The sequence below is a fragment of the Macaca thibetana genome, chromosome 10 (assembly GCF_024542745.1).
Source record: "Macaca thibetana thibetana isolate TM-01 chromosome 10, ASM2454274v1, whole genome shotgun sequence".
Taxonomy (NCBI): Eukaryota; Metazoa; Chordata; class Mammalia; order Primates; family Cercopithecidae; genus Macaca; species Macaca thibetana.
The window spans coordinates 69,907,832-69,935,676 of record NC_065587.1 but is presented as its reverse complement, the minus strand read 5'-3'; the positions used below and the strand labels follow the sequence as shown (position 1 = coordinate 69,935,676).

At 49.8% G+C, this 27,845-nt stretch overlaps 1 protein-coding gene across 2 annotated transcripts; it reads left to right on the top strand.

Moving 5' to 3' along the window:
• Positions 1-7,687: 7,687 nt before the first annotated feature.
• On the top strand, positions 7,688-27,235 carry SDCBP2 (syndecan binding protein 2). Of its 2 annotated transcripts, none has more exons than XM_050745196.1 (9): positions 7,688-8,286; positions 17,185-17,257; positions 17,961-18,030; positions 19,203-19,303; positions 24,132-24,290; positions 24,838-25,013; positions 25,092-25,263; positions 26,313-26,404; positions 26,704-27,235. In XM_050745196.1, exons 2-9 carry the CDS (start codon positions 17,204-17,206, stop codon positions 26,756-26,758), a joined length of 879 nt encoding a protein of 292 aa, XP_050601153.1. In that variant the 5' UTR covers positions 7,688-8,286; positions 17,185-17,203; the 3' UTR covers positions 26,759-27,235. The 2 variants fall into 2 exon arrangements, with proteins under 2 accessions (XP_050601153.1, XP_050601152.1); XM_050745195.1 differs by lacking the exon at positions 7,688-8,286 and adding an exon at positions 12,200-12,294.
• Positions 27,236-27,845: the final 610 nt, after the last annotated feature.

The window sequence follows — 27,845 nt, the reverse complement described above, 5'->3', positions numbered from 1 at the left end:
TACTGAGCTACCAGTCTCCAGACTGAATCTTACTTGTGTTTTCTCAATGGAAAAACTAGAAAACGAAGGAACCCACTTGGCAGGGCCAACTGAGGGTTGAGTAAGATGATGCGTGCAACAATGACAATGGCTATCCTCATATTGTCTCGCTCAAGATCAGCTTTCAAATGCTGCTTCCGGCCAGGATGCAGGGGGACCAGTTCCACCTCTAGTGTCTGGGGCTCAGATTTCTCAGATCATGCTGCCTCTCCCTATCTGACTCCCAGAACCCCCCAGAAAGACAAGATACACACTTCCCTGAGATTAGAAGCTAGCTAGTCAATCGAGGGAAACGTGCCATTTTGGAGATTAGACAAACTGAGCCCTGGAGGAGTCAAACAACTCAGAGTAACCCAGCCAGCCACTGGCACAGGTGTGGTGAGGAGCCAATGCCAAAAGTGGGTGAAAGATTTGGGCAATGTTCCCAGGCTGGCAGCAGGGAGACCAGAGCTTGGGGTCACTGGATCCTCAGGTGCGGTGAAGAGCCAAGGCCAAAAGTGGGTGAAAGAGCTGGACAACGTTCCCAGGCTAGCAGCCAAGAGAGACCAGGGTTTGGGGTCGCTGGATCCTGGCTCTGCTACTGAATTGCTATGTGACCATTCTGCGCCCGTTTCCCTTCTCTGGTGGCTATAGGAAGGCAGATGTGGCTCCTCACCCTGCCTGTGCCATGGGCTGGCTGCATTACTGAGTCATCTGACCCCTCCAGGGCTTGGTTTGTATAATCTCCAAAATGGCATACCCACCTAGATTAATGAGCTAGCCCCTGATCTCAGTGGAGATTCTTTCTTGTCTTTCTGCTGCCTTCTCCTCCATTCCTCTGCTCAGAACGGGAACTGTGTCAGCAGATCAGGGCTGGCTATTTGAGGCTTTTGGAAGAGTAAATCCAAGTCACAGCTTCCTGTCTCTCTGCGCTGGGCAGGACCAAGGCTAGGCTTTTTTGTTTCAATAGGTTTTGGGGTACAGGTGGTTTCTGGTTACATGGATAAGTAAGTTCTCTAGCGGTGAGTTCTGAGATTCTGGTGCACCTGTCCACTGAGCAGTGTACACTGTACCTAATATGTAGCCTCTAATCCCTCAACCCCTCCTACCCTCCCGAGAGTCCCCAAAGTCCATTATATTATTCTTATGCCTTTGCATCCTCGTAGCTTAGCTCCCACTTAAAACAGAGAACATCACGAAGTCAGGCGTTCAAGACTAGCCTGGCCATCATGGTGAAACTCCGTCTCTACTAAAAATACAAAAATTAGCTGGGCATGGTCGTGTGCGTGCCTGTGGTCCCAACTACTTGGGAGGCTGAGGCAGGAGAATTGCTTGAAGCCAGCAGGCGGAGGTTGCAGTGAGCCGAGATTGCACACCACTGCACTCCAGCCTGGGCAACAGAGCGAGACTCCATCTCAAAAACAAAAAAAACAACAAAAAAGGAGAATATGTGATATTTGGTTTTCCATTCCTGAGTTACCTCACTCAGAATAATGGCCTCCAGCTCCATCCAAGTTGCTGCAAAGGCCATTATTTTGTCCCGTTTTATGGCTGAGTAGTATTCTATGGTGTATATATACCACATTTTCTCTATCCACTGATTGGTTAATGGGCATTTACGTTGTTTCCAAATTTTTGCAATTGCCAATTGTGCTGCTATAAACGTGTGTGCATGTATCTTTTTCATACAATGACTTCTTTTCCTCTGGGTAGAGATACCCAGTAATGGATTGCTGGATCGAATGGTAGTTCTACTCTTAGTTCTTTAAGGAATCTCCATGCTGTTTTCCATAGTGGTTGTACTGGTTTACATTCCCACCAAGGCTGGGCTTTTTTTTTTTTTTTTTTTTTTTTTTTTTTTTTTGAGACGGAGACTCTCTGTCGCCCAGGCTGGAGTGCAGTGGCCGGATCTCAGCTCACTGCAAGCTCCACCTCCCGGGTTTACGCTGCCTCAGCCTCCGGAGTAGCTGGGACTACAGGCGCCCACCTAGTTTTTTGTATTTTTTTAGTAGAGACGGGGTTTCACCGTGTTAGCCAGGATGGTCTCGATCTCCTGACCTCGTGATCCGCCCGTCTCGGCCTCCCAAAGTGCTGGGATTACAGGCTTGAGCCACGGCACCCGGCCAAGGCTGGGCTTTTGACCTGTTTTCTCCCCACTCCAACCTGAGGGAAGCCGAGAGGACCTGTGTGTCCACAGGTTGGCTTTGACATGACATGTCATGACACATGAGATGATACAAAGTAGCATGCTGAGTGCCCACTGTGCAGCAGCGAACGTCCTGTCAACAGAGGTTGTTTACTGAAGATTTGAGGATGGAGGAGGAGCTGGGGCTTGCATCATAGGAAGGCAACAGCTTCAGAACCTAACCCTATTCTCAGAGTACCCTCCTACTTGCCTTCACCCTCCCAGGGGACTTTCCCTGGGGGTCACTATACTGGTCCAGCCTCCGTCCATCATGCTGCCTTCCTTCTCTTGCCCCCTTTTTGTACCCCCATCTTGTGCATTGCCTTAGGAACCCCCAAATCTGTTTGAATGGGGGAAGGCATCAGGGGCCAGGGTGCCCCCATCTCCATCAACTCCCCCAGAACTGTCCCAAATAAAGTCACCCCAAAGAAATCTAAGGAATATATTATGCTTTTGTAAGCACATAGTCTTACAATATGCCCCCTCCAAACTGACTGCCTCCCCAAAGCCCCTTTTTGCCAAGCTCCTGCTCTCAAATTTGACCACCCAAATCTGGCATAGGGCTCAGCTGGGCAGAGCCTTCTGCTGAAAAGTACGCCTTCTGTAGAAGGCTGCTGGGGAGTAGAGAGGCGTTTCCCCACTGTTACTCATCCATTTCATCTTCACTAAAATTCTGCAGGTTAGGAAATACTGCCCCAGTTTTACAGAACTGGAAACTAACGCTCCTGGCTGGGACTGTGTCTTAGTCCATTCGGGGTGCTGTAACAACATATCTTAAACTGGATAATTTATTAACAGGAATTTACTGCTTACAGTTCTGGAGGCTGGGAAGTCCAAGATCAACGTGCTCTCTGCTTCAAAGATTACATTTTCTCACTGTATTGTCACGTAAAGGGGCAAACAAGTTCCCTCAGACCTCTTGTATAAGAGCCCTAATCTCTGCCCTAATGACATAATCACCTTCCAAAAGTCCCCACCTCTTAGCACTATCACATTGGAGATTCAGTTTCAGCACAGGAATTCTACCTACAGTGGCAGGTTGCGCTGTCCAGCCTCAGCTCCAGGCTCCAGAATGTCAGACGTCTTTCCATCTCTTCAGCCCCGCACTCCCCACATAGGTCCCAGCAGAGCTCGGTGCAGCCTCCCAGGTCACATCTGCTACCCCTGCCCAGACACAGGTGATCACAGCTGGCTGGCAGACACTCTGGAACAGAGGCCTGAGGTTATTATTAATGTCATCCTCCTGTATTTCCTACTCTCTGCCTTCCAGGCATGTGGTAGGATGGCAGTTCCCTGCTCCCTTGTGATTGGGAGGTGGGGTAACCTGGCCAACAAGGTGTGAGAAGTGACATTTGTTATTTGGGCTGGAGCACTTAATTGCCAGATAGAGATCTCTTTCCCTCTGCCGTGGCTTCTGACAGTCTTTGAGATGGCAGCTGCCCCATCACCCCCGGTCCTGGAGTAAGGAGACACGGGGACCCTGCCAGCCCTCGACAGGTAGTAGTGTGCATGAGAAAGACACTTCCTATTAGGAGCCACTAAGATTTCAGGGTTGTTTGCTGCTGCAGCATAACCTGGCCTACCTTAACTCACACACATCCCCAGAAAGCAAAACCAAGACGGAGCTCAGAAATAGCATGAAGGACATTGTCTCTGGAGGCCAAATGCTCATAGTGGACATCTTTGGTGTTCACACCTCAGCAGGGACTGGAAGTGGCAACAGAGTTGGCCCTTTGTGGGGCCTTAGTACAGCTAGGGGAAACCTCAGAGAAAATCCATCCAAACTCTTCCCTGACCAAATATGGAGACTCGAGGCCCAGAGAGGGCAGGGGCTTGACAGCATGCTATAGCAGAGGCTGGCACAGAACCTGCTAACAATAGACTGCCTCCGTTTCCCAGCCTTCCATGCAGCTCTGTGTGGCCATGTGATCAAATTTTTGCCACCTAAGGATTTCTTTGTGGGTTTCTTAAAAGAGAAATCTGTGACTCAGCTGACCAGGGTAGGAGACTCCTAGAGGTTCAGAGCCAAAGCTTGGCCTTACCACTCTCGGGGTGTGTTGCCTTGGGCAAGGTGCTTCACTCTGAAGCTGGGAATTACGGTGAACAGATAAGATCAGTATATGCCCAGTGCCCAGCAGAGCACTCAGTGTGCAGGAACTCATTAAATGGTACTCTTCCTGTTATTATCATTCAGCAATAGGAAGAAAGCTGTGATGACATAAGCCAGGGTCTTGCTGCACCACCCAGATTCCACACAGAGGGCTGGAGTGTAGAGCACCTCCTTCTCTGTCCGGCCAACATTCTCTCGTCTTCTGGGAAGAGCATCTCCATTTTCACTTCACTCAGATGACTGTTTCTGTAACATGTAGCCACGAGAAAGTAGGAAACTAACATTTACTAAATGCCAGCTGTGTCCTAGGTACTTCACATGATACCTCATTTAGCCTTCAGGATAAGTCTGTAAAGAAGGTAGGTGTGGAAAACTACAGCTCAGAGGTTTAGTAACATGTGCAATATCACAGAGCTGGGACTCAGATCTGATGCCCCAGCCCAACCCATCTTTTACATAAGGGTCAGTCATTTAAGTTTCTAACTGTGATTGACTTTTCTAGGAGGGGCATTTATTCACTCAGTTAATATTTACTGAGGCCAGGTGTGGTGGCTCATGCCTGTAATCTCAGTACTTTGGAAGGCCAAGGTGGACACATCCCTTGAGCCCAGGAGTTCAAAACCAGCCTGGGCAACATGGCAAAACTCCATCTCTACAGCAAATACAAAAATTAACCAGCTGTGGTGGCATACACCTGTGGTCCCAGCTACTCAGGAGGCTGAGGCAGGAGGATGGTGGGAAGCTGAGGCAGGAGGATGGTGGAAGCTGAGGCAGGAGGATTGTGGGAAGCTGAGGCAGGAGGATGGTGGAAGCTGAGGCAGGAGGATCGTGGGAAGCTAAGAAAGGAGGATCACTTGAGCCTGGCAGACAGAGCAAGACCCTATCTCAAAAAAATAAATAAATAAATAAATAAAAATTTACTGTGAGCCTGCTACGTGCCAGGCATAGTACTAGGCCCTAGGGATAAGACAAGCCCCTGCCTTCATGGAGCACCCATTCCCGATGGCATAGAGACTACACCTCATGAACCAACTCTAGTCGACAGTAGCTGCCTGTAGCATTATGATGAGAGGATCCAGAGAGGCCTCTGGGCCCAGCAGGAAGGACATAGTGGTTGATTACTCAGGCTGCCATAGGTGCTATTTGGGAGTTTCTGAGTGTGTGCTGTTTCCTGGCCACCCAAAGTTTATACTTGTTCATACAAATATATAACAAAGCAGAAATACAGTCTGGTCAGAGCACAGTTCCACTCCTTATTTTGAAAAGAGTAACTGGCTGGGCGTGGTGGCTCACACCTGTAATCCCAGCACTTTCAGAGGCTCAGGCAGGCAGAATACTTGAGCTCAGGAGTTTGAGACCAGTCTGGGCTACATGGCGAAACCCTGTCTCTACAGAAAATAAAAAAATTAGCCAGGTGTCGCAGTGTGCACCTGTGGTCCCAGCTACTAGGGAGGCTGAGGTGGAAGGATCCCTTGAGCCTCGGAGGTCAAGGCTGCAATGAACCATGATTGCATCACAGCACTACGGCCTGGGTGACAGAGTGAAATGCTGTCTCAAAAGAAGAGTAACCACTGTAGAGCTAATAACTTGGCCCTGCCCCCAAGGAACTTAGGTTCTAACTAGTAGCCTAAGGTACATACGAATACATGATGATTATTAAAGAATGGAACAGGAGACTCTGATCCAGAGTCAGAGGTGGGAGAAGCCACATGGATGTGGGTGATCCGGGAGGCTTCCTGGAGGAGCTCAGTGGTGGATTTGGCTAGGTGGGTGGGGGCAGGAGAAGGTGTTCTAGGGGCAGCGGCAGCACAGGCAAAGGTATGGAATCAGGGCGGGTGGGAAGTGGGTGTGCGGTGGGGCAGCAATGGCGGGGCTCCCAGTCCAGCTGAGGCAGAGGTGCTGAGGGAGTGCTGAGGAGGTAATAAAGGGAGTGGGCTGTGGAGGTCTCCATGTCAGCCCTGGGAATTTAGTCCAGACCCTGAAGCAGGAGGGAGCCACTGAAGAGTTCGAGCAAGGGCGTGCCCAAAGAAAGGTATTTCTAGGTGGCTGAAGTCAGTGATCAGTGGCAACTATCCAACCAGGGAATAGAAAGAGAGTCCCTGTATGTATTAAATAGGTGGGAGTTAGGGCACCTGGGCTCCATGCTGACATGCTGGGACCACAGGCAAGCCCCTCACCCGGAAGGGCCTGCTTCCTCCTCCCTCTTCTCTAAAGGCCCTTTCAGGTCATGACTGAATGAAGTGAGGTGGGGGAGGAGTTGCTTGGTTCAATTAGGGTCTCTATTTTCCACTTTGCTTTGGCCCTAGAGACCTGACCTAAGGTGGATCCATTACCCACGTTACCTCAGCTTCAGGGCCATGTAGCTTACCCTGAGGTATGCCCCACACCTCAGCTTTCTGAAACAGCGTGTCCCATAGAAGAGAAGACATGGCCTTGGCCCACTTTCCAGCTAACTTGAGAGAGAAACTTTGCCTCTGTGCCTCAGTTTCCCACCTGGAGGAATGGTGTGAGTCACACCTACTCTGCAGGGAAGGCATGAGAAGCCATTGAGATAATGCCTTTAAAGTGCCCGGGGTAGTATCTCTGTGCTCTCTGGGAGTAAGTGCTGAATTAGTGGCAAATGTCTTTCTTGTTATTGCTCCTATTGTGTGTTTCCTGTGTGGGACTCTGGGCTGTAAGCTCTTCATAGGCAGGCAGAAGATCTGATGCTCAAGGCTAGTTCAACTCTGCCAGGTGGTTCATGGGGACTGTGACGTGGGCCTGCCTGGCCCAGAGAACAACCCAGATACTGACACACCCTGAGTGTGTACACCGTCAATCCTCATGGGACTGGCCAGCACACGGGGCCCCCGTCCCTGCCCAGGCACCCAGTGGGACAGGCACCCTCATCCAACCAAACCCATCAGGATCTAAACTAAATTCTTCCTCCTTTTCTGTTCAAATTCATATAATTATTTTTGGAATAAGTAGTACATTTAAACTTTTCAAAATTTAAGACACCAAAAAATGTGCCATTAAAAAAAAAATCTCCACCTCAGCACACAGCTCCTTAGTTCCACTCCCAGGAGACAACCAATCTAAATTCCCGTTAAAATAATCAAACTTAATTGCTTCCCCCTTACAAAAGTCATGAGCATTCAGAGCAAAAGCTAACTTAAAAAACAAAAACCAAACAAAACAGAAAACCACCCTGGAACACACAAAAGTACAAGCTGAAACAACCTCACCCTCAACGCCACCATCCAGAGATCCTCAGCATTTTAGACTGCTTTCAACACACATCCACTTTACAAAAAATGAAAACACAATGCAAGAGGAGATTCACAATATTGATTTTTCAACATCTCACTAGAACCTCAAATATTTCCTCATACCTTCTTCCTTAAATGACTTTAATAGCTCTGTGATCTTCCACAGATAATGATTTATTTAAGCAGACCACAGAAATGGGCATTTGGGATTTCTACATTTTCCTTACTAGAAGCAGCAGTGATGGATGGGCGCTGTGACTCCACTGTAACAAATTCCCAGAAGAAATGCTGGGTCACAGGATATGACCACTTTTCAATATCCTGGCCTAGACCCCTAGATACCTACCACAAACCACCCTCTAGTCAACTGCTTTCCGCGATCAGCAGGACTAGGTGTCCAACCCAAATGTAGAGCTATTTGAGAAAAGGCCAACAAGTCTTGGTTCATAAACTTCTGAACAGCAGCTGTGAGGGCCTTAATCCCACCTCCAAATCTAGACTAAGGCCAAAGGCCTCCTCTGGGCTGGCAACCTGCCTTGTTTACCCAGCCACAGCCCTCACCTGTGCCCATCCCAGTCCAAGGTGAGTCAGCTGAACAGGGGATGGGCACCACCCTTCCCAGAGCAGGAAGCCAGCTGAGACAGGGCTATCTTCCAGGGAGGGAAACAGATTCAGCAGCGGCAGTGGCTGGAGAAGGTCGTGGAGCAGCACCTGGCCTGCAGGTAAGCGCTGGGGGCCCTGACCTGATCCTGGCTGGGACTGGGATGAGTGAGACCTGCCCTCACCCTGTCTCCTTCCCTCCCTGCCCCTTCCCTTCTGGGACTTCCCAGGCAACTTCATATTGAAGTGCTTCACTCCAGGAGTCAAGTGTGAAAGTGGGGTTTCTTCTTCTGATCCTAGCCCTGGGCCAGGTTTGATTGATGGCTGAGTGATTTTCTTCACCTAGACATCATGAGGGCCCCCGGTGCCTTCTGACTGCCCATGACTGTGCTCAAGGAGATGAGACCCACACTTTGCTCCTTGAAAGGCCAATTTCAGCTGAAACCAGAGGCTGCAGGCAGGCAAAAAGCCCATTTCTCCCAAGGAATCCACAGCCCAGGCCTCCTTCTCTGGCCTGAAGCTGTTTCTATCAAAAACCTTCCTGCTACAGCACTGAAACACCTGCTGGGGAACTGTGCCAGGGGCTTCACCTTTCTAAGAACTGGCTTCTTCATCTGGAGACTGAAAATAGCCCACAAAGTCAGGAGCATGGAATGACATACTGGACACAGGAGTCAGTGCATGCCCTCCTCGGCAGGGTCTCAGAAAATGGGGCAGAAAACGAGCCTGCTATGGGCTGGGCAGGCACTGGACAGGCAGCTTCGACATACAGTGGCCCAAGCTCATGACAATTCCACCACCATCACTTCCCACCTGGGCTCCTGCTCCCACTCCTGCCCTGTAGCCCATCCTCCAAACATCAGCCAGAGGAGGCCTGTCAAAATAACCCTTGTACCTTGGCACTCTGCTGCTCCAAATCCTCCAGTGGCTCCCATCTCACTACAGTAAATGCCAGAGTCCTCACCATGGCCTCCAGGCCCTCCAGGATCTGGCCCCTGTCACTTCTCCAGCCTCCTCTCCACTACTCCTCCTTACTCCCTCTCTGCGCAACCGGCTTCTCACTGGTTAGATGCTCTCTAAACGCAACACCAACTCCCACCTAAGAGCCTCTGCAATGGCTGTACCCACTCCGTTAGGCCTTTCCTCAAATGTCACCCCACCCCGCCAGCAAGGTTTCTGAACCTCCTGACATGACCCTCCATCCTGCTGTTTCTCTCCAGTGCCTCCCACCATCTAATATAGCACACAAAGTCACAGAGCCTATTTATCCAGCTCCTCCCCCAAAGAAAGTACATTTGGAGACCAATTCTTCTTTCCTTCACTGCTGATACCTAGAACAGTACTCAGACTTAGTAGGTGCTCAATAAGTAAGTGTTGAAACAATGAATAAACAGTTAACTTTTACTGAATGCCTATTATGTGCTAGGTACTGTGCTAAATGCTTTCCATATACACCTTATCTCTTTTTAAAAATCTTTCGGTCTCCAGATAACTGTGATGCAACTATTGTTATACAGATTACAAAGGAAGAAATGACATTCAAAAGGAATTTAACTATGCTGTGCTCTCACAAGTCAGAAGCAGTCAGTCTGAACCCTGCCCTGCCTGGGCCTGGGTTCATGAGGAAGTCGCACCTTTTCTCCAGCAGGCAGTGCAGCCCCGAGAGGAGGAGCGGGGACATGCTGGTGGCCTAGCAACAGCTTCTTCTATTCCGACTCACCATATCCCTGGGCTAATTTGGCCTTCCAGGAGCTATTCCTCTGACACTCTAACCCACGCTTGCCTCCCGCACACTGTCTCGTAAAGGATGGATGAGCTGTCCACAGGAACAAGTGGGAGTCTCATCACTTCAGCTCTTTGGAACAAAGTGTTCCAGAGTGTTCTCACTCTAAGTTCAAAGATGGGGGCTGAGGTCCCCTTGTCAGCCCTGCTGATCTCCGAAGCCCAACTACTGGTTTGCTGTGGGTGTTGTTATTGCTTATAATATCAAAAAGTACAGAAGCTCAGGGATGGAAATCTGGAAAGGGCTGTGGGAGAGGAAAATTCCTCTGGGAGAGAGGGGTTAGGTGGGTTCTTTTCCTTTCAGAGGAGCCAATTACTTGTGGGAAGCCATCAGCACAGAACTGAGCAAACTTCCATTGTCAGATTATAGGAGCCAGGCAGCCTTTCAACCTAACTCGTTAGGGTCGTGGTTTCTCTCCCTTTCCAGGCCCTTCTTCGAAAGACTTTTTACTTATTGCCTGCAAACACAGACAGGCATGGGAAGAAAGACTGTATATTTAGGATATCAGGCTTTCTCTTCTCTCTGTGCCTGCTTTTCCACTCCTTTCAGAAATAGTAATGGGACGCCTGTTGTGTGCCAGGCACTGTGCTCAGCACTGGGGGTTAACAAATGAGTGACATTTCCTGACCAGTGAGGGAGATGAGCAAACAAACACGCACAATAGAAATCCAACCCAGGAAATGCAGAAGGCCTTGCTCACAGTAGGTGATTAATAAACACTTGTGGAATGAATGATGAAGAGGCAAATAGAAGAAATGCTGTAGTCTAGAGAAGGGAGGCTTGCTAATCTCCATGGGTACATGTGGGGGAAAGCTTTGAACTGGAGGAAGAAGAGTTCACAACAAGGAAAAGAGAGAAGGCATGAATGACACTTAAGACAGAGGGAATAGCACCTGCAAAAGCATGGAGGCATGAACTAGCAGGCTGAGTTTTAGCACTCAACCTAAAGTAGTTTGGAATAAATGAATTTCATGATGTGTGGAGAAACGACGTGGTAACAACAGAAACCTTACCAGAAGTCAGGTCACAGAAATTTGAGCGCAAGAATTAGGTATGGCTTCAGAAGGGAAAGGGAGGTGAGGATAACTCCCAGATTTCTGACATAGCCCATGGGTGGATTTAGTGGGACTGCTGTGGAGGCGCGGCACAGCTGGGGAAAATTATGAGACCAGTTTGGATAACCTGCGAGGTAAACGGGATCCACAAGGCAACTGGACTCTCAGGCCTGGGCCTCCCTGTCCCTGGAACAGCACACTCTCTTCCCACTTGAACATCCATCCTACACGGCCCAGTCAGGGTCTCCTTCCTTCCTCCAGGAGACCTTCCTGCTTGCCCTAGCCTTCCTCCTATACGCCAGATCCAACTGCCTGAGCCCCTTACAACAGGCTTTCGGTCTGATTTTGCTGTGGGAACTGATTTGCCCAGCCAAGTCAAGAACCCTTCCCTAGGCAGCAGAAGCCCAGTCACTCAGTCACTGGTGGGTGGGAACCGAGGTGAATCTGCGTTGGGGGGGGCGGGGCATTTTTTGCACAACACTGGGTCAGAAGTCACGGCCAGACAAGAAACGGGTGAGAAAGGGTGGGAGGAAGGATGACGTCACAACTGGTAGGAAATACTTTGGGAATTGACGCTTCCGAAGCCAAAGGGAGAGCAAAAGCAGCCGGGAGCGCGCGGGCCGACCTGGTTCTCCTCCCTTTCCACGGCTGCCTTAAGTACAGAATCTTATAAGTCCTCCTCCTTCGGAGGATACAGATGGTGTTCAGAGGCCAGGGGAGTTTAAAGCTCTATTTCACCCGCGCAGCCTCCAATTCGGTAAAGAGGGGCCGCGGAGCCCGACCAAGCCTTCCTATCCCTTACTCTGCTGCTTTACCTGATCTATTTTTGTGGATGCCGGCGCCAGCTACGGGCGCCCGAAGAAAGCACGAGGCTGGGTGGACTCTAGTAACCCAAGCGGCAAGGAGGCCGCCATTTTCCACTCCGCAGCCGCTAGGGATCGTGGGAGTTACCGGTGGGCGAGACGCATGCGCTCCAGAAGCTGCTGTGTCACTTGACGGGGTTTCTGCGCAGGCGCCGTAGCCCATAGCAACTGCCGTAACCTGTAGCAACCGGAAGATGTAGCTTCCGGTTGGTTTGGGGCTGCGAGGAGAGTTGTAGTCGTTTCGGAATCATGGAACGATGTGACAGATGGGAAACTGAGGCTGGGGTGGAGGCAGGTCCTAGGGACCGTTGCGTTGGACCTCTCTCCTGTGGCGCAGTGGATGGAGTTTGTGCCTCGTGGCTCCTACTTCCCAAAGCAGGAAATTGAGGCCGACGGAAGGGACAGGTTCGTCCTGAGGCTGCAGCCCAGGTGATGGTTCCCCCGTGTAAAAAAATCAATATGATGCCCTTTCTTTATAAAGAAGGCAGGGAAATGAAAGTAATTTCTAATAAAAGAATATGCATTTCACTTTGTAAAAGCTGAGGCTGGCTTACACCCGATCATGCTTGTACCTGACTTAGGAGTCAGCTTAGATTTACTAGAAGACAATATTCAGCTGAATTTTGCGAACAGTTTATATCTGATATCTTGAGTCAAAGGCTAAATATATTTATGTAGAAGCGTGGAGTCACTGTGACAGACGTGGGCATGCTGTTCGGGTGACTCACCCGTGGTGAGAGGGTGGGCAGTGATTTTCCAGAATGGTGAGCAAAGTGTAACTCCCCACAGTCAACCTAGTGTATGCATTTCCAGACAATCTAGTTTGTATTAAAACTAGGGAAAAGTTCATTGTGATTGTATATACAACCAATTATAACAGAGTTTTGGCTTACTTGAAGGTTTGGCAAGATATCTGAAAGTTGTGCGGGACAGGACCATTTGTTATGGTGACTGTAATGGACTGTCCCATCCATTACAGGAATTTCATATCCCTGCCCACCCCCCCCCCCAGGAATATGACTGTCCCCTCAGCCTTGTGACAGCCAAAAATGCCCACACAAATTTCCAATCCGTTCCTTGGAAAACCACTGATTTATTCAGTCAAATAATTTTTGCTAGCATGTGTGTGCTGGGCAGTATCGTGGTGGTGAAGGATCATGTGTGAACAGGACAGAGCTCCTGCCCTTATGAGTGAAGTCCAGTGTAAGAAAATACCCAGATATTAATCACCTAATTTGATAAATAGTTTGGCAACAGGGGCAGTACAGGTCAGGGGTGGAATACATGGGAAGACCCAGCCAGGCGGCTGGGTATGATACAGCCTGGAAAAGCCAAGCAGAGAAGTAGCATCTGAACTGAGACTTGAAGGAGCATCACACCAAGGAGGATGATGTGCAAAGCAGAGCGACCAGCATTCCTGGCACACAGTGGACACTCAAATGTTTTGAATGATTGAATGAAAGACAGCATGTTCGCCATCAGGGAACCATTCCCCACTATATTGTGAGCTGCTACAAGGCAGGGGATACAGTATGCCTTCTGTATCCCAGGTTTTGCATCCATGGATTCAACCAACTGTAGACAGAAAGTATTTAAAAATAAAAGTTAAAAAAATACAACAAAAATTCAAATAAAAATAAAGTATAACTTTGCTTAGCATTTACATTGTATTAGGTATTGTAAGTAATCTAGAGATGATTTAAAGTATACAGAAGAATGTACGTAAGTTATATGCAAATATTATGCCACTTTATGTAAGGGACGTAAGCATCTGTGGGTGTTGGTATCCGATGGGTGGGGGGTGAGGGGCATTGTCCTGGAATGTAGTCCAAGGAACGACTGTACCTGTTTTCTCACTTCCCCGCATCCCAGCACTGAGATGGACCCACAGAAGGTGGCAGTGGTGAAAGGGTCTCAGACACAGAAAAAGCATTATGTGATCTGGCCCGGGAGTGATTTCCAGGAAATGGATCTCTGACTCCCTGCTCTCCCAGGGGACAGCTGACAAAAATATAAGTGCTCTACTGCTTAAATGTCAGGAAAATCAGGCAGGAGTGGCTGCTTACTTTCACATCTGTTCATGCATGGTCCTGGTGGCAGGTCATGTTTTGGCAGATGATAGCTGCTGAGGACTGTCCCAAGATTAAAAACCTCAGCGTGCGTACACAGTGGGGAAGGCCATAAGCAAAGGGGTCTCTTCCCCCAGGTGGTCTAAGGAAGTCAGAGCCAGACTCCCTCTCCTCCTAGGAAATTCCTGTCCTGTTGGGACGGTCATTTCTACCCCAAAGGCCAGGCTAGGGCACGGGTCTGGAACTGGCTGCCTCCAGGAACCAAGCAGGCAACACAAATCAGTGAAGGGCTGATGGGCACTTGGGGAAACAGGAAAGCACGTACAGCCCCATCTACGAGGTAGGCTGTGACTCAGCCCGGCTGAGTGTTGCCATGCACTATTCCAGCTCTTGCCTTGCCAAATGTTTATATTTTTTTCAATACAAGTCAGAAGTGATGAATTTTGTATTTCCAGATTTTTAAATATTGGCACTAATTCAGATTTTAAAAACAAAAGGCCGGGCATGGTGGCTTACACCTGTAATCCCGACACTTGGGGAGACCAAGGCGGGCAGATTGCTTGAGCCCAGGAGTTCAAGACCAGCCTGGGCAACATGCTGAAACCCTGTCTCTACAAAAAATACAAAAATTAACCAGGTGTGGTGGCATGCACCTATATCCCAGCCACTTGGGAAGCTGAGGTGGGAGGATGGCTTCAGCCCGGGAGTTGGAAATTGCAGTGAGCCAAGATAGCGCCACTGTACTCCAGCTTTGGCAACAGAGTGAGACCCTGTCTCAAAATAATAATAATAATAACAACAACAACAACAAAACAGGACTGTGAGAGGCACATTTGGGACTTCTGGTCCTTGTTTCATCCAGGAAGGTGGGTGTTCTTAGGATACTAGAGCTTTACAAGGAAAAAGGTGGAAGCCCAGGTAGAATGCACTGCTTTTGGCAATATTATTGAGCTAGCCTCCATGCTAGGGGTTAGAGGCTTCACAGCAAAGGAGAAGCCCCTGTTCCTGCCATCTTGGAACTCCTAAGGAGGTAGACAGACAAGTAAAGAGGCAACACAGGACTCGTGAATACTCAACAGGAGTAGGACGTGGCGCAGGGGCTAGGGGGAGAACAAATGAAAGCAGGCTTCCTGTAAGAGGAGCTTGCGGATCTGAGACTTGAAAATCATTAGGAGTTGGCCAAGCAAGGAGCAGGGAGAGGAGGGGTATTCCAGATAGAAGGAATAACACATGCAAAAGAGACGGGAGGGAATCACATTCAAGGATGTGAAAGTAGCTCATTATGGCTGGAGCTGAAAGTAGCAGCTGAAAGGACATAAGGCAAGTAATGAAGCTGGAGAAGTAGACAAGGGTTACAAACAAATACCTATCGGGACTTGGCGCCAGTGAGTACAATGGTCTGGGTGTAAGAGCCAATAGAGGATGGTGGACTGGGTCACCCTGGAGTCTGCTGCTACTCAATTGTAGCTACTCTGCTACAGTCCAGGGTTGCCAAAGCTTCCTGTTTTTCAGGAGCAGTGGGAAATTAGATTATTAAATCTAGTACCTTGAGCCTTGCATTTAAGCTGGTAATCTGAACGTTGACAGTACTCCACAAGGTCAAATAAAATATATTTCCGGCCGGGCGCGGTGGCTCAAGCCTGTAATCCCAGCACTTTGGGAGGCCGAGGCGGGCGGATCACAAGGTCAGGAGATCGAGACCACAGTGAAACCCCGTCTCTACTAAAAAATACAAAAAATTAGCCGGGCGCGGTTGTGGGCGCCTGTAGTCCCAGCTACTCAGGAGGCTGAGGCAGGAGAATGGCGGGATCCCGGGAGGCGGAGCTTGCAGTGAGCCGAGATCGCGCCACTGCACTCCAGCCTGGGCAACAGCGTGAGACTCCGTCTCAAAAAAAAAAAAAAAAAAAAAAAAAAAAAAAAAAAAATATATATATATATATTTCCATCTGGCCCTGAGCCCACCAGTTCCAATCTCTGGTGGAATCGTGAAGGCCCTGTGAGCCACTTTAAGGAAAGTACATTCCCAAGGCAGGGGAGCCACTGGGGGGCTTTCAGCCAGGGCATGACATCCCAAGTGTGTACACAAAGGGCCTGGTGGCTGCTGTCTGGAGAGGAGCAGGAGGGCAGGAGGGGAGGCAGCAGCATGTTTGGAGGGTGTCGTGGCACCTGGGGAGGGCCAGGGAGATGATGGGGACCTGCACAACATGGGATGTGGGAAAGATGGGATTTGATGACAGATGAGAAGGGATAGTGGGAGTGGGGCCAACGATGACACGGGGGTCAAGGCAGCAGGTGCAGAGGGAGGAGAAGGAGCAGTGATGGATAAGGATGTCCTCGGCGCACCTGTGGTCACTCAGGGAGGTACCCAGCGGATCTGGTCCTGGGAAGCCTGGAGTCACATCACCCTGGCACAGGCCCCTCAGTTTCCTGTGCCACCAGCAGGCATTCCTTTATCATGTGTACCTATCACATGTGGGTTCAGTGGGGTGAATAGGACACACCTTGACCCCTCAGAACTGCAGTCAGGACAAGTGGTGAGTTCAGGCAGGAGGCTGCCCCAGTGCTGTCCTGGAAGGCAGGGTCCTGGATGGTAGGGGCAGTGACCGTAGTGCCTGGAGCCAGGCAAGGCATGTCCCACAGGAACCGAGGGTGACAAGGAGGTTGGACAGGGGCTCCAGTGGAAGTGTACTGCCTCAGCGAAGCCTGGGAGTGTGACAGAGCCAGTGGTTAGTGGGTAAAGGGAAGGAACCCAGAAAGGCAGACTGCTCCTTCCCCACGTTTCGTCAGGAAGGGAATAAAACATTTCTTGAGAGGTCATTCCTTTCACTTTCTCTGGGTACGTTGCTGAGAGGTCCTGCTGATTCTCCCGGAGGCAATGATAGGTGTTTAGTAAATAAGTGCTCATGGTGCCTCTCCACTCCCCGTTCCCTCCTCCCTCTGGAGCAGTGCCCTGTTGAGGGTCTAAGTTCTGCTACAGTTTGTGTGAGAGTCTTTATAAATCTCCTACTGGTCTTACTTCATTGTGTCCAAGATTGAAAGTTGACAGTGAGGCTAGAGATGGGTGGAATACAGTAGAGTTCAAAAATGGAGAGGGGATTAGGGGTGGAGTTCGGGGAGGGATTCTAAGTGTCCTGCTGCCTTCCTGTTTGAATATTAAGTTCCAACCCACTTGCTGTTGCAGATGTCTGTGCCTCCTCTCAAGGTGGCATCAGCTGCATCCTTATCCTTCCCCACCCTCTGAACTCTGCAGGGTGTTCCAAGAATCAGCCATGTCATCCCTGTACCCATCTCTAGAAGACCTAAAAGTGGACCAGGCCATTCAGGTAAGTCACCAGACTCCACTCATCTGGACTCCCTGAAGGGGATCTTGGGGATTATCCTGGAAGGTGCTGGGAATTGGGGCCACCTGGAGATTCCCTTAGGCCTCAGGTCATGTAGTTCTCCACTGCAGGGCCTGCTGGGCAGAGAAGACATCCAGGGGGCAATGCCAATGGTGTTACAGCAAGAACGGAAAAGACCAAGCAGCTGCACGCATGCCTCTCTCATGCCCGCTCTGTCCTGCCCAGGCCCAGCTCTCCCTCTCTCCAGAATGGGCAGGCCCCATGCTCTCAGGCAGGCTTTCAGAGGAAACAAGGCTCGTGGGCATGGGCATTGGTCTGCTCAGCCCCCAGAAGCCCCCTTCTTCCTCCATCCCAGCACTCTGTGGTTCCAGTGGGTTTTGAGAATGTTGGACTTTGCAGCTGAGAACTTGATTGGGAGATGGGTCTTGATGTTCTGCCTGTTGCAGGCAGTAAACGGGTTGTGACATCAGGTGGGTCACAGTCCCTCAGAACCTCCTCCCAGGAAAAGACACATCCATGGAGGCCATGTTTACATGATCTTCAGCCCTGAGGGTTGGTGGACACTTCCCCCACACCCCAGGCCCACTCAGAACCTAACGCCCAGACCCTGGCCTCATGGAGCTCCAGGCTCTGGGGTTCCTGGGGTCCTGGCCACAGCTGACCAGTGCTCCCTGCTCCTCCCCAGGCCCAGGCCAGAGCCTCGCCCAAGATGCCAGCCCTGCCAGTCCAGGCGGCAGCCATTTCCCCACCACCAGGTAGGTGAGCTGGAGTGGGGGGCTCCTGGGTGCCCAGTCCTTTCAGGGAAGAGGTCATCAGGGAAGCTTGGCAATGCCAAAGGTATGGGAGGCTCCAGGGTTAAGCACTCAACATGGAAGGAGGAGAGGACCAGGCTCCCAGTTGCCACCCACCTCTTACTGCCTGGTTGACCTGGGCTGAGTCACCTCACCTCCTAGGGCCTGTGCCCATGCTATTCCCCTCCCTCCTTGACTGCCCAGTGAACCTGTTTATCCTTCTAAACCCAGCTGAGAGTTAGCAAAGCTTCGGCCTCTCTGGTGCCCCCAGCAAGGCTGCCTTGAGAATGTGATATCATTTGTGGGGCCTCTGTTTATATAAACGATTCGAGTCACCGTAAATCAGCATGTCAGCACCGTCTGGTGACCCAATCTTGTGTGACCCCAGGAATGAAATACCACACTTGTCAGACTTCCTTGCTGGAATTGTGGCTGGTCTGGGGTGGGAGCAGGTGGGGGAGAAGTGGACGGCAGATAGCGGTTCAAAGAGAGAAGGGACCAGAACCCCACTTGCCTCATTCAGCTCAGGCTTCCATAACAAAATACCATAGGCTGGATGACTTCAACAGCAGAAATGTATATTCCCACAGTTCTGGAGGCTGGAAGCCCAAGATCAAGGTTCTGGCCAATTCAGTTTTGGTGAGGGCTCCCTTCCTGGCTTGCAGATGGCCACCTTCTGACTGAGTCCTTACATGGCCTTTCCTCCGTGCACTTGCTTGAGAGAGAGAGAGAAAGAAAACGCAAACACGAGAGAGCTACAGCATGAGAGCGCATGCATGAACCCTCTGTTGTCTGTTCTTATAAGGACACAAATCCTTATAAGAAGGGATGAGGACCCTGCCAGTCCTGGTGGGAACCATTCAGTGAGGGATGCAGAGGTTTCTGGGTGTCAAATAAAGTTAGTGGAGTTGAATAGCAAAGTGGTGCATGAGGACTCGGTGTGCCACCCTGCACCTGGGCCCTCTGAGGAGCGTTCACCAGTGAGTGTTCCTGGGGATACCCCGCAGTCTTGGAAATAAACACCATTCCCAGGCTCCATTGCTTAATAAAAATGAGCAGCCACAGGGGAGCCAGGCAGGTATGCGGAAGCACATGCCCTCAAATGACACATTTATTCTTCCTTCTTTCCTCATCAGTTTTGTACCCAAACTTGGCAGAATTGGAAAATTATATGGGTCTTTCCCTCTCCAGCCAAGAAGTCCAGCAGAGCCTGCTTCAGATTCCGGAGGGTGACAGTGTATGTATTTGGCTTCTGCCTGCTGTGGGCGCAGAACCTCCCAATCCTCCCTCTTTCTTGGTCTTGCCATTTCAACAGACCTTCTTTCTCTCTGTGCTCAGACCTCCCATCTCCCCAGCACTCTGGTGGCTCTGTTTCTTGATGGCACCGTTCATTTTGAGGCTTCATGAAAAGCACTGTAGGCTTTCATGGTTTCAGATCTTCCCACAAGCCTTGGGGCTGGGGAACCAGGCCTTGCTGTTTGACCGTGGGCCTGAGCTGGATGAGAAGGGAGGCTGTTAAACCCAGTGTGAACCCGGGGGCATCAAAAGCAGGGCTGCCTGCATGGATAAGCAGAGCCGAGAGGGCAGGAGATTGTCACCCAGCTCTGGTCCCCAAATTAAACAAGGCTCAATTCCTGCTTTCCATGGCTTTGGGGGCAAAAGACACCATCACAGAAATATTTGCTACTGAAAACATATTCACCTGTAGAATCAGTCCCCACCTAAGCCCCTTACCAGTTAGCTCTAGCATCCCTGCATCCCACCTGTCAGTCTTCCTGCCAGGTTCATCCTGAGTCGATGAAACTGAAAGTACGAACTGCAAAGCTTGCTAAGGCTGGGGAATTTCATGAAGTTGATGGACATGACGATGGAGAACTGTCATAGACGCATACAAAGCCACTGCCAAAATGAGGATCTGACAGGAGAAAATCCACAAGGATGAGGCCGTGTGGGACCCTGAGAAGAACTGATGGCACCCTGGGGTGTTTCTCCACAATGGCCCCCTTCATGGTCGTGCTGTGAAAGGCAGACATGAAGCAAAGAAGGTCCTTCTGTAGGCAGCCCCACTGTCATCACTCTTTGCTCCTATAATTAGGACACAAATGCCTTCAACTTTAATTTTGATAAAAATATAAGATGAACATATTTTTATAATTTAAAATTGTGTATGGCTTTTAACTTTTTATCGTTAAACAGTAGATTCCCAGGAAGATGCAAAGTGAGTACAGAGAAGTCATTAGTACCCTTCACCCAGTTTCCTCAGCGATTACATTTTCCACAGCTGTAGCACACTATCAAAACCAGGAGTCTTATGCGGGAACAAGTGTCTCTAGTTCTGTGTCATTTCATCAGTGTGTAGACTCATGTAACCAGCACCGCAATCCATACAGAACTAGTTCATCACCACAACCACCTCCCTTCCAGGCTGCTTCTGTATAGTCATGCCTGCCCCCTCGCCACCCTCCCTAACCCTGGCAGCCAGCCCTCTGTTTTCCATCTCTATAGTTTTGTCATTTCAGAATGTTACATAAGTGGAATCGTACAGTATCTTGACCATTTGAGGTTGGCTTTTTTCACTCAGCACAATACCCTCTAGATCCATCCAGGCTGTTGTGTGTGTCAATAATAGTTCATTCCTTTTTACTGCTGAGTAGTATTCCATGATGCGAATGTACCACAGTTTGTTGAATCTGTTGAAGAATGATTAAGTTGTTCCCAGTTTTTGGTGGTTATAAACAAAGTTATTCGTATGCAGGTTTTTGTAGACATACATTTTCATTTCTCTACGACAAATGCCCAAAGTGCAATTGCTAGGCTGTATGACAAATGTATGTTTAGATTTTTTAAAGAAACTGCCACCAGGTTGGTGGCACATGCCTGTAATCCCAGTACTTTGGGAGGCTGAGACAGGTGGATCACTTGAGCCCAGAAGTTCGAGACCAACCTGGGCAGCATGGTGAAATTCTGTCTCTACAAAAAATACAAAAATTAGCCAGGTATGGTGGCTTGTGCCTGTAGTCCCAGCTACTCAGGAGGCCAAGGCAGGAGGAGTACTTGAGCCCAAGAGGTGGAAGCTGCAGTGAGCCAAGATCACACCACTGCACTCCAGCCTGGGCAACAGAGCGAGACTCTGTCTCAAAAAGAAACTGCCAAACTATTTCCTGGAGTGGCTGTACCGTTTTACTTTGCTGTGAGCAACACGTGAGTGCTCCAGTTTCTTCATCTCTTCACCAGAATTCGGTGTTATTACTATTTTATATTTTAGCCATTATGATAGGTATAGTGATGGCTCATCATGGTCTTAATTTGCATTTCCCTGACACCTGATGATGTGGACCATCTTTTCATGTGCTTATTACCATCTGTATATTCTTTTTGGTAAAATGTTTCTTCATATATTTTACTCATTTTCTAATTGGCTTGTTTTCTTCTTGTTTTTTAAGACAGGGTCTCACTCTATTGTCTAGGCGGCAGTGCAGTGGTGCAATCACAGGTCACTGCAGCCTCTACCTCCCAGGTTCAGGTGATCCACCCACCTCAGCCTCCCGAGTAGCTGGGACCACAGGTGCACACTACCATGCCCAGCTAATTTCTTTTATTATTGTTACTTTTATTTTTTGTGGAGACAAGGTCTTGCTATGTTGGCCAAGCTGGGGCTTGTTTGTAGTGTTTTGGGAGTTCTTTATATATTCTAAAGTCCTTTGTCAGATAAGTGGTTTGTATTTTCTCTCAGTCTGTAGCTTAAAAGTTCTGAATTTTGATGAGGTCCAGTTTATTGATTTTTTTTTCTTTTGTGGTTTGTACTTTGCAAAGAAATATTTACCAAGCCCTAAGTCCGAAAGATTTTCTCCTTCATGTTCTTCTAAAATTGTTATAGTTTTATGTTTTGCATTTAAATTTATGATTGAATTTGAGTTAATTTTTTTGTAAGGAGTTAGGTTTCAGTCAAAGTTCATATTTTTGCCATGGTTGCACCATTTGCTTTTTTTGTTGTTTTGTTTGTTTGTTTGTTTGTTTTGAGATGGGGTCTCACTCTGTCACCAAGGCTGGAGTGCAGTGACATGATCTTGGCTCACTGCAACCTCTGCCTCCCGAGCTCAAGCAATCCTCCCATCTCAGCCTCCTGAGTATCTGGAACCACAGGCACTTTCCAGCACACCTGGCTAATTTTTGTATTTTTTGTAGAGATGAGGTTTCACCCTGTTGCCAAAGGCTGGTCTTGAACTCCTGACTTCAGCTGATCTCCCCGCACTGGCCTCCCAAATTGCTAAGATTACAGGCATGAACCACTGCGCCCTAGCCAACACTATTGTTGAAAGCACTCTTGCAAAAAGCAGTTGACTTTACTCATTTGAGGCTATTTCTGGATTATCTACTTTGTTCCACTGATACTTGTCTATCCCTTCACCAATACCACACTGTCTTGATTACTGTAGCTATATAATAAGTCTTGAACTTTGGTAGTGATTCCTCTCGCTATTCTTTTTGTCAGCATTGTTTTAGCTATTCTAAATTCCTTTGTCTTTTCATATAAAGTTTAGATTAACCTTGCCTGGATCTGCAAAACATCTTGTAGAGATTTTGATAGAAATGGTGTCATATCTGTGTATCAATTTGGCGACAATTGACAGCTTCACTAATTCTTTCAACCCACGAATACAGAGAATCTTCCATTTATTTAGGTCTTCTTTGATATCTTTTATCAGTATTTTGTCGTTTTTAGCATACATTTTCTGTATGTGTTTTGTTAGAGTTACACGTATTTCTTTTTTTTTTTTTTAAGTTTTGTTGAGTTTTTGTTTTTAACAGAGATGGGGGTCTTACTTTGTTGCCCAGGCTGGTCTTGAACTCCTGGTCTCAAGTGATCCTCTGGTCTTGGTCTCCCAAAATGCTGGGATTATAGGAGTGAGCCACTGAGCTCGGCCTTTTTTTTTTTCTTTTCTTTTTTTTTTTTTTTTTTGAGTGATTGTAAGTGGTATTGTATTGTATTGTATTCCTTTTCTTTTCCTTTCCTTTCCTTTCCTTTTCTTTTCTTTTCTTTTTCTTTTTCTTTTTCTTTTTCTTTTTTTTTTTTTTTTGAGATGGAGTATTGCTCTGTCACCTAGGCTGCACTGAGCAGTGGTTCAGTCTTGGATCACTGCAACCTCCACCTCCTCGGTTCATGTAATTCTCCTGCCTCAGCTACCTGAGTAGCAGGGACTACAGGTGTTTGCCACCAGCCCAGCTGATTTTTGTATTTTTAGTAGAGAGGAGGTTTCATCAGTTGCCCAGGCTGGTCTTGAACTCCTGAGCTCAAGTGATCCACCTGCCTCGACCTCCCAAAGTGCTGGGACTATAGGCATGAGGCACCACGTCCAGCCTGGTGTTGTATTTAAAATTTCAGTTTACACGTGTTCGTTGTTAGTATACAGAAGTACAATCGAATCTTATACGTTAATTTTGTATCCCAGGACCTTGCTAAACTCTTTTATTTGATCTAGGAGTTTATTTGTAGATTCTTTGGGATTTTCTAGTAGACCATCATGACACCTATAAATAGGGACCGTTTTATTTCTTCTCTTCTGATCTGTGACTCCCCCTCTTTTCTTGCCTGCGGTGCTGGCTAGATCTTCCAGTACCGTCTTTAATAGTGTTGGGAGAGTGAAGTTCCTTGCCTTTTTCTGCGTCATTAATTTTTATATTTTTACATTTTTTCAAGACAAAAATCCAGTCCTTTTATCCCCTGTTGCTCACTGTTTACTGTGACTTTTTCTATTTTAAGTGGGGTTTAAAGGAGTCTTTTCCTGGTGCCAATTTCCCTTGGAAAATGAAGGGCCTCTTCCCGTATCCTTGCCCCTTCTCTCCCCATTGCCCTGCCTTTTTAGGGGCATGGACTTTGACGCCCCCTAGTGGCCGCGTGGAGCCACGTCTCCTCTCGGCCCTAGGGGAGAAATGTGGACTGGGGATGTGGTGGGACCCGGGGACGGCTCCATCCTCCTTTCCCCATCCTTACCCCCACCCCAGTGTCTCCTGAGGCACAGGGTCCCCACGGGCCGGGCTGACCCCCTGCTCCCTGGTGTCTGCAGACAGCGGTCTCGGGCCCCGCGCCTGGCCAGATGGTGGCACCGGTGTCCGGGTACAGCCTGGGCGTGCGGCGAGCAGAGATCAAGCCCGGGGTGCGCGAGATCCACCTGTGCAAGGACGAGCGCGGCAAGACCGGGCTGAGGCTGCGGACAGTCGACCAGGTATGGCGCGGGGGCTGGGTGGGAAGAGGAGCTCGAGCTGCACGCCCTTTCCCGCCGGGCCTCAGAGCTCAGAGGTCCGGTCCGCAGTAAGGAAGGTGCAGAGCGCCTCCTAACCCCACTGGCCAGGCTCTTGCCCCCAGTCCCTCCTCCCCGAGACTTGGGCGAGGCTGGTGCTGGGTTGCGCAGTGCCCTCCACTGGAGGAGCCTCCCTTCCCCACCAGCCATTCACTGCCCAGGGCATCTAGCTTCCAGGAGACGGTGTAGACAGCAGATACCAGGGAAACCCATGCCTTTGTGAATGGTCCAGTAGAGTGTTTGCGGGGTGCAGCTTCAGGCCAGGATTGAAATTCTGACCCACCTCCTTCGTAACTATGAGGCCTAGAGTGTTTCCTCCCAAGTAAATGGGGTAATCTTGGTGCCCGCCATGCAGAGCTGTGCCCCTGGCACTCTGTAGGCTCCTGGAGTATCAGGAAAACAACAGCTTGGAAGAGGGATCTGTGCCTAGGGTGGGCCAGGGACGCTGACTCTGGGACCCTGCCTCCCCCAGGGGCTCTTTGTGCAGTTGGTCCAGGCCAACACCCCCGCATCCCTTGTGGGGCTGCGCTTTGGGGACCAGATCCTGCAGATTGATGGGCGTGACTGTGCTGGGTGGAGCTCGCGCAAAGCCAATCAGGTGGTGAAGAAGGCATCACCCGAGAAGATTGTCATGGTGGTTCGGGACAGGTGAGTAGCCACGCCCGGGCAGCCTCTCCGTCTGACCCCGGCCATGTCCTCAGGTCAGCTCACTGTCCCTTCCGCCAGGCCGTTCCAGCGGACTGTCACCATGCACAAGGACAGCATGGGCCATGTCGGCTTCGTGATCAAGAAGGGGAAGATTGTCTCTCTGGTCAAAGGGAGTTCTGCGGCCCGCAACGGGCTCCTCACCAACCACTATGTGTGTGAGGTGGATGGGCAGAATGTCATCGGGCTGAAGGTAGGCCGGTGGTCGCACCGGGGAGGGACTGCTGGGTGGTGGGAGGGCTCAGGTCTATGGGCAGCTTGCTTACCCCACTTGAGCCTCAGCGTCCTCTTCCGAAGGTAAGATGGTGTTCATAGGGCTGGGTGCAGTGACTCACGTCTGTAATCCCGGTGCTTTGGGAGGCCAAAGCAGGAGGATCACTTAAGTCCAGGAGTTTGAGACCAGCCTAGGCAATGTGAAACCCTCTTTCCACAAAAAAGCTAAAAAATTAGCCAAGCGTGGTGGTGCACGCCTGTAGTCCCAGCTACTCAGGAGGCTGAGGTGGGAGGACTACTTGAGCCTGGGAGGTCAAGGCTGCAGTGAACTATGATCATGCCACTGCGTTCCAGCCTGGGCAACAGAGACAGACCCTGTCTCCAAAAAAGAAAAAGACAGTGTACCTAGAGCTCTGAGCACAGTGCCAGGCACATAGTAGGTGCTTAATAAATAGTAGCTATTGCTGGCTGCACGGACACCTCCTTGCTTTATGGCACTTTTTTTTTGTATAGTGGATCATGTTCAGTAGTAGGAATGTTTTAGAAAATTGTTATTCAGAAATCCATAGGGTCATGAGACTCTTCAGAACCGAGTTTGTCCCAGCCAGCCACACTTCTTGAGATCATTTGTCTTTATTTCCACCTGTGGCCATTGCTAGTCCTGTCTAGCACATCTTCTCGCATTTATTTTGGAACAATCAAGAAAACATGTAACCAGATTACATACATGTGTAAAGTAAAGGTCAATAGGCTCTGAGTAAGGGCCAGAGGTTCTTCTATGGCCACAGTGTTAGTGTTTGGACCGCCTGGCACATGTGGGAGACCCATGTTCTCACTCAAGCAAGACCTTACCTGGGAGTCTGCTGGGACCCTCATCTGACAGGCTCGGGGTCTGAGGCAGCCCTGCCCTGCAGTCAGGCATCTGTGTGTCCTCTAGCAGTGGCCATGCTGACTCCTCCACAGAGGGGCCTGTAGAGTTGCCCCTGGTCCCCAATCCTTAGGGTGATCACTTACTTGCCTCCTCTCTAGGACAAAAAGATCATGGAGATTCTGGCCACAGCTGGGAACGTTGTCACCCTGACCATCATCCCCAGTGTGATCTACGAGCACATGGTCAAAAAGTAAGGCTGCACCCCTCCTCACCCCTCCTCTGCCATCCCGCTCACCTCCCTGCCTCCCGGGTGCACCTGGCTCAGCCACTCCACTTTCTCAGCACTGACACAGGGCACAGACCCCGCCAGCTCCATACTCCCTTCCCCTTCCCCTCCCTCCAAGGTAGCTTGTGGCTTCTGGTGATTCGAAAGTCTTAGAACTGGGAGTGAAGGCCCACATGGGATGCGCTGGCTCAGAAGGGGGTGGAGGTTGCTGGAGGGCGGAGAGAAGGAGCTGCCAACTTGGCCACCATTGTTGCTGTATCCAGGTTGTCTCCAGTCCTGCTCCACCACACCATGGACCACTCCATTCCAGATGCCTGAAGCCACTGGAGGGCAGGGCGGGCAGGGTGGGCCTCCCGCCCTCCTGCGGCAAAGGGCAACACCCTCGGATGATGGGTTGCAGCTGGCCTGCTGCTTAAGGTGGGAGCTGCCGTGAGGGGGGCGTGTCCAGGAGGGTGACCATGGGATGGCGTGGGTACGTCGCTTATACACACAGGCCTCCTTGGAGTCTCAGACTCCAGGCTGGGCTGAGGCTCAGGCAGAGCCCACAGGCAGCCGATTCTCTTGTGCTGATTTAAATGCTGAACACGGAGGCAGGCCGTCTAAACACTTCTTAAAGTTGCAACTGGGCCCCTTTCAAGAAATTTTGCTCTACCAGGAAAACAGTTACACATTTGAGAGAACAGAGCTACATTCTTTGTGAGAGCTTTTTCCTTGCCTTGACTTGCTCTTTGTCACAGACAGCATAAGTTATCAGCCTTGACTATCTTTTGAATAAAGATTTGATTTTAAACAAAACCCGTCCGCAAAGGTAATTGATTCCCCCCAAAACTATTGAAAATAAAATAAAAAGATAATTGAAAATTCTGGAATCCTCGGTCCCCTGACGTGCCAGGGCTGGTTTTCTCTTAAACTGTGGCGAGACCAGGGCCTTTTCTCCGTGTGGTCTCTGAGAGCCATGATTTGGCTTTGCCTCTGTCACGTGCCGCCTGCCAGCCTGGTGCAGGGATGACTGGAACTGGGGACAGGATGGAACTGTGGGACGGGGTAGGACTGTGGGGCAGTGGGGCTGGCAGAGGGAGCACTGGGCTTTGGGGCACCCCCCATGTGACCATGGCTGTTTCTGCTTCTGCAAAGTGGGCATGAGAAGCCACTTCAGGGGATGTTGGGGAGGGTGAAACGCGATGTGCTCGTGGTGCCCAGCAGGGTGTGCCATGTGGGGGCAGGGGGAGGTGGTTCCAGACCCTAAGCCTGACCCCAAGAGAGCAGTGGTGCCCCAGCCCCGCACAGCTCTCTGCTTCCCTGCATGTCAGAGGCGATCGCTGTTTGCCTAGCTTTTTCCTGTGCGAGTGCTGTGGCCCCTGTACTGGAGGAAGACGCTGTGAACCCTCCCACTGCCCCCCTTAGA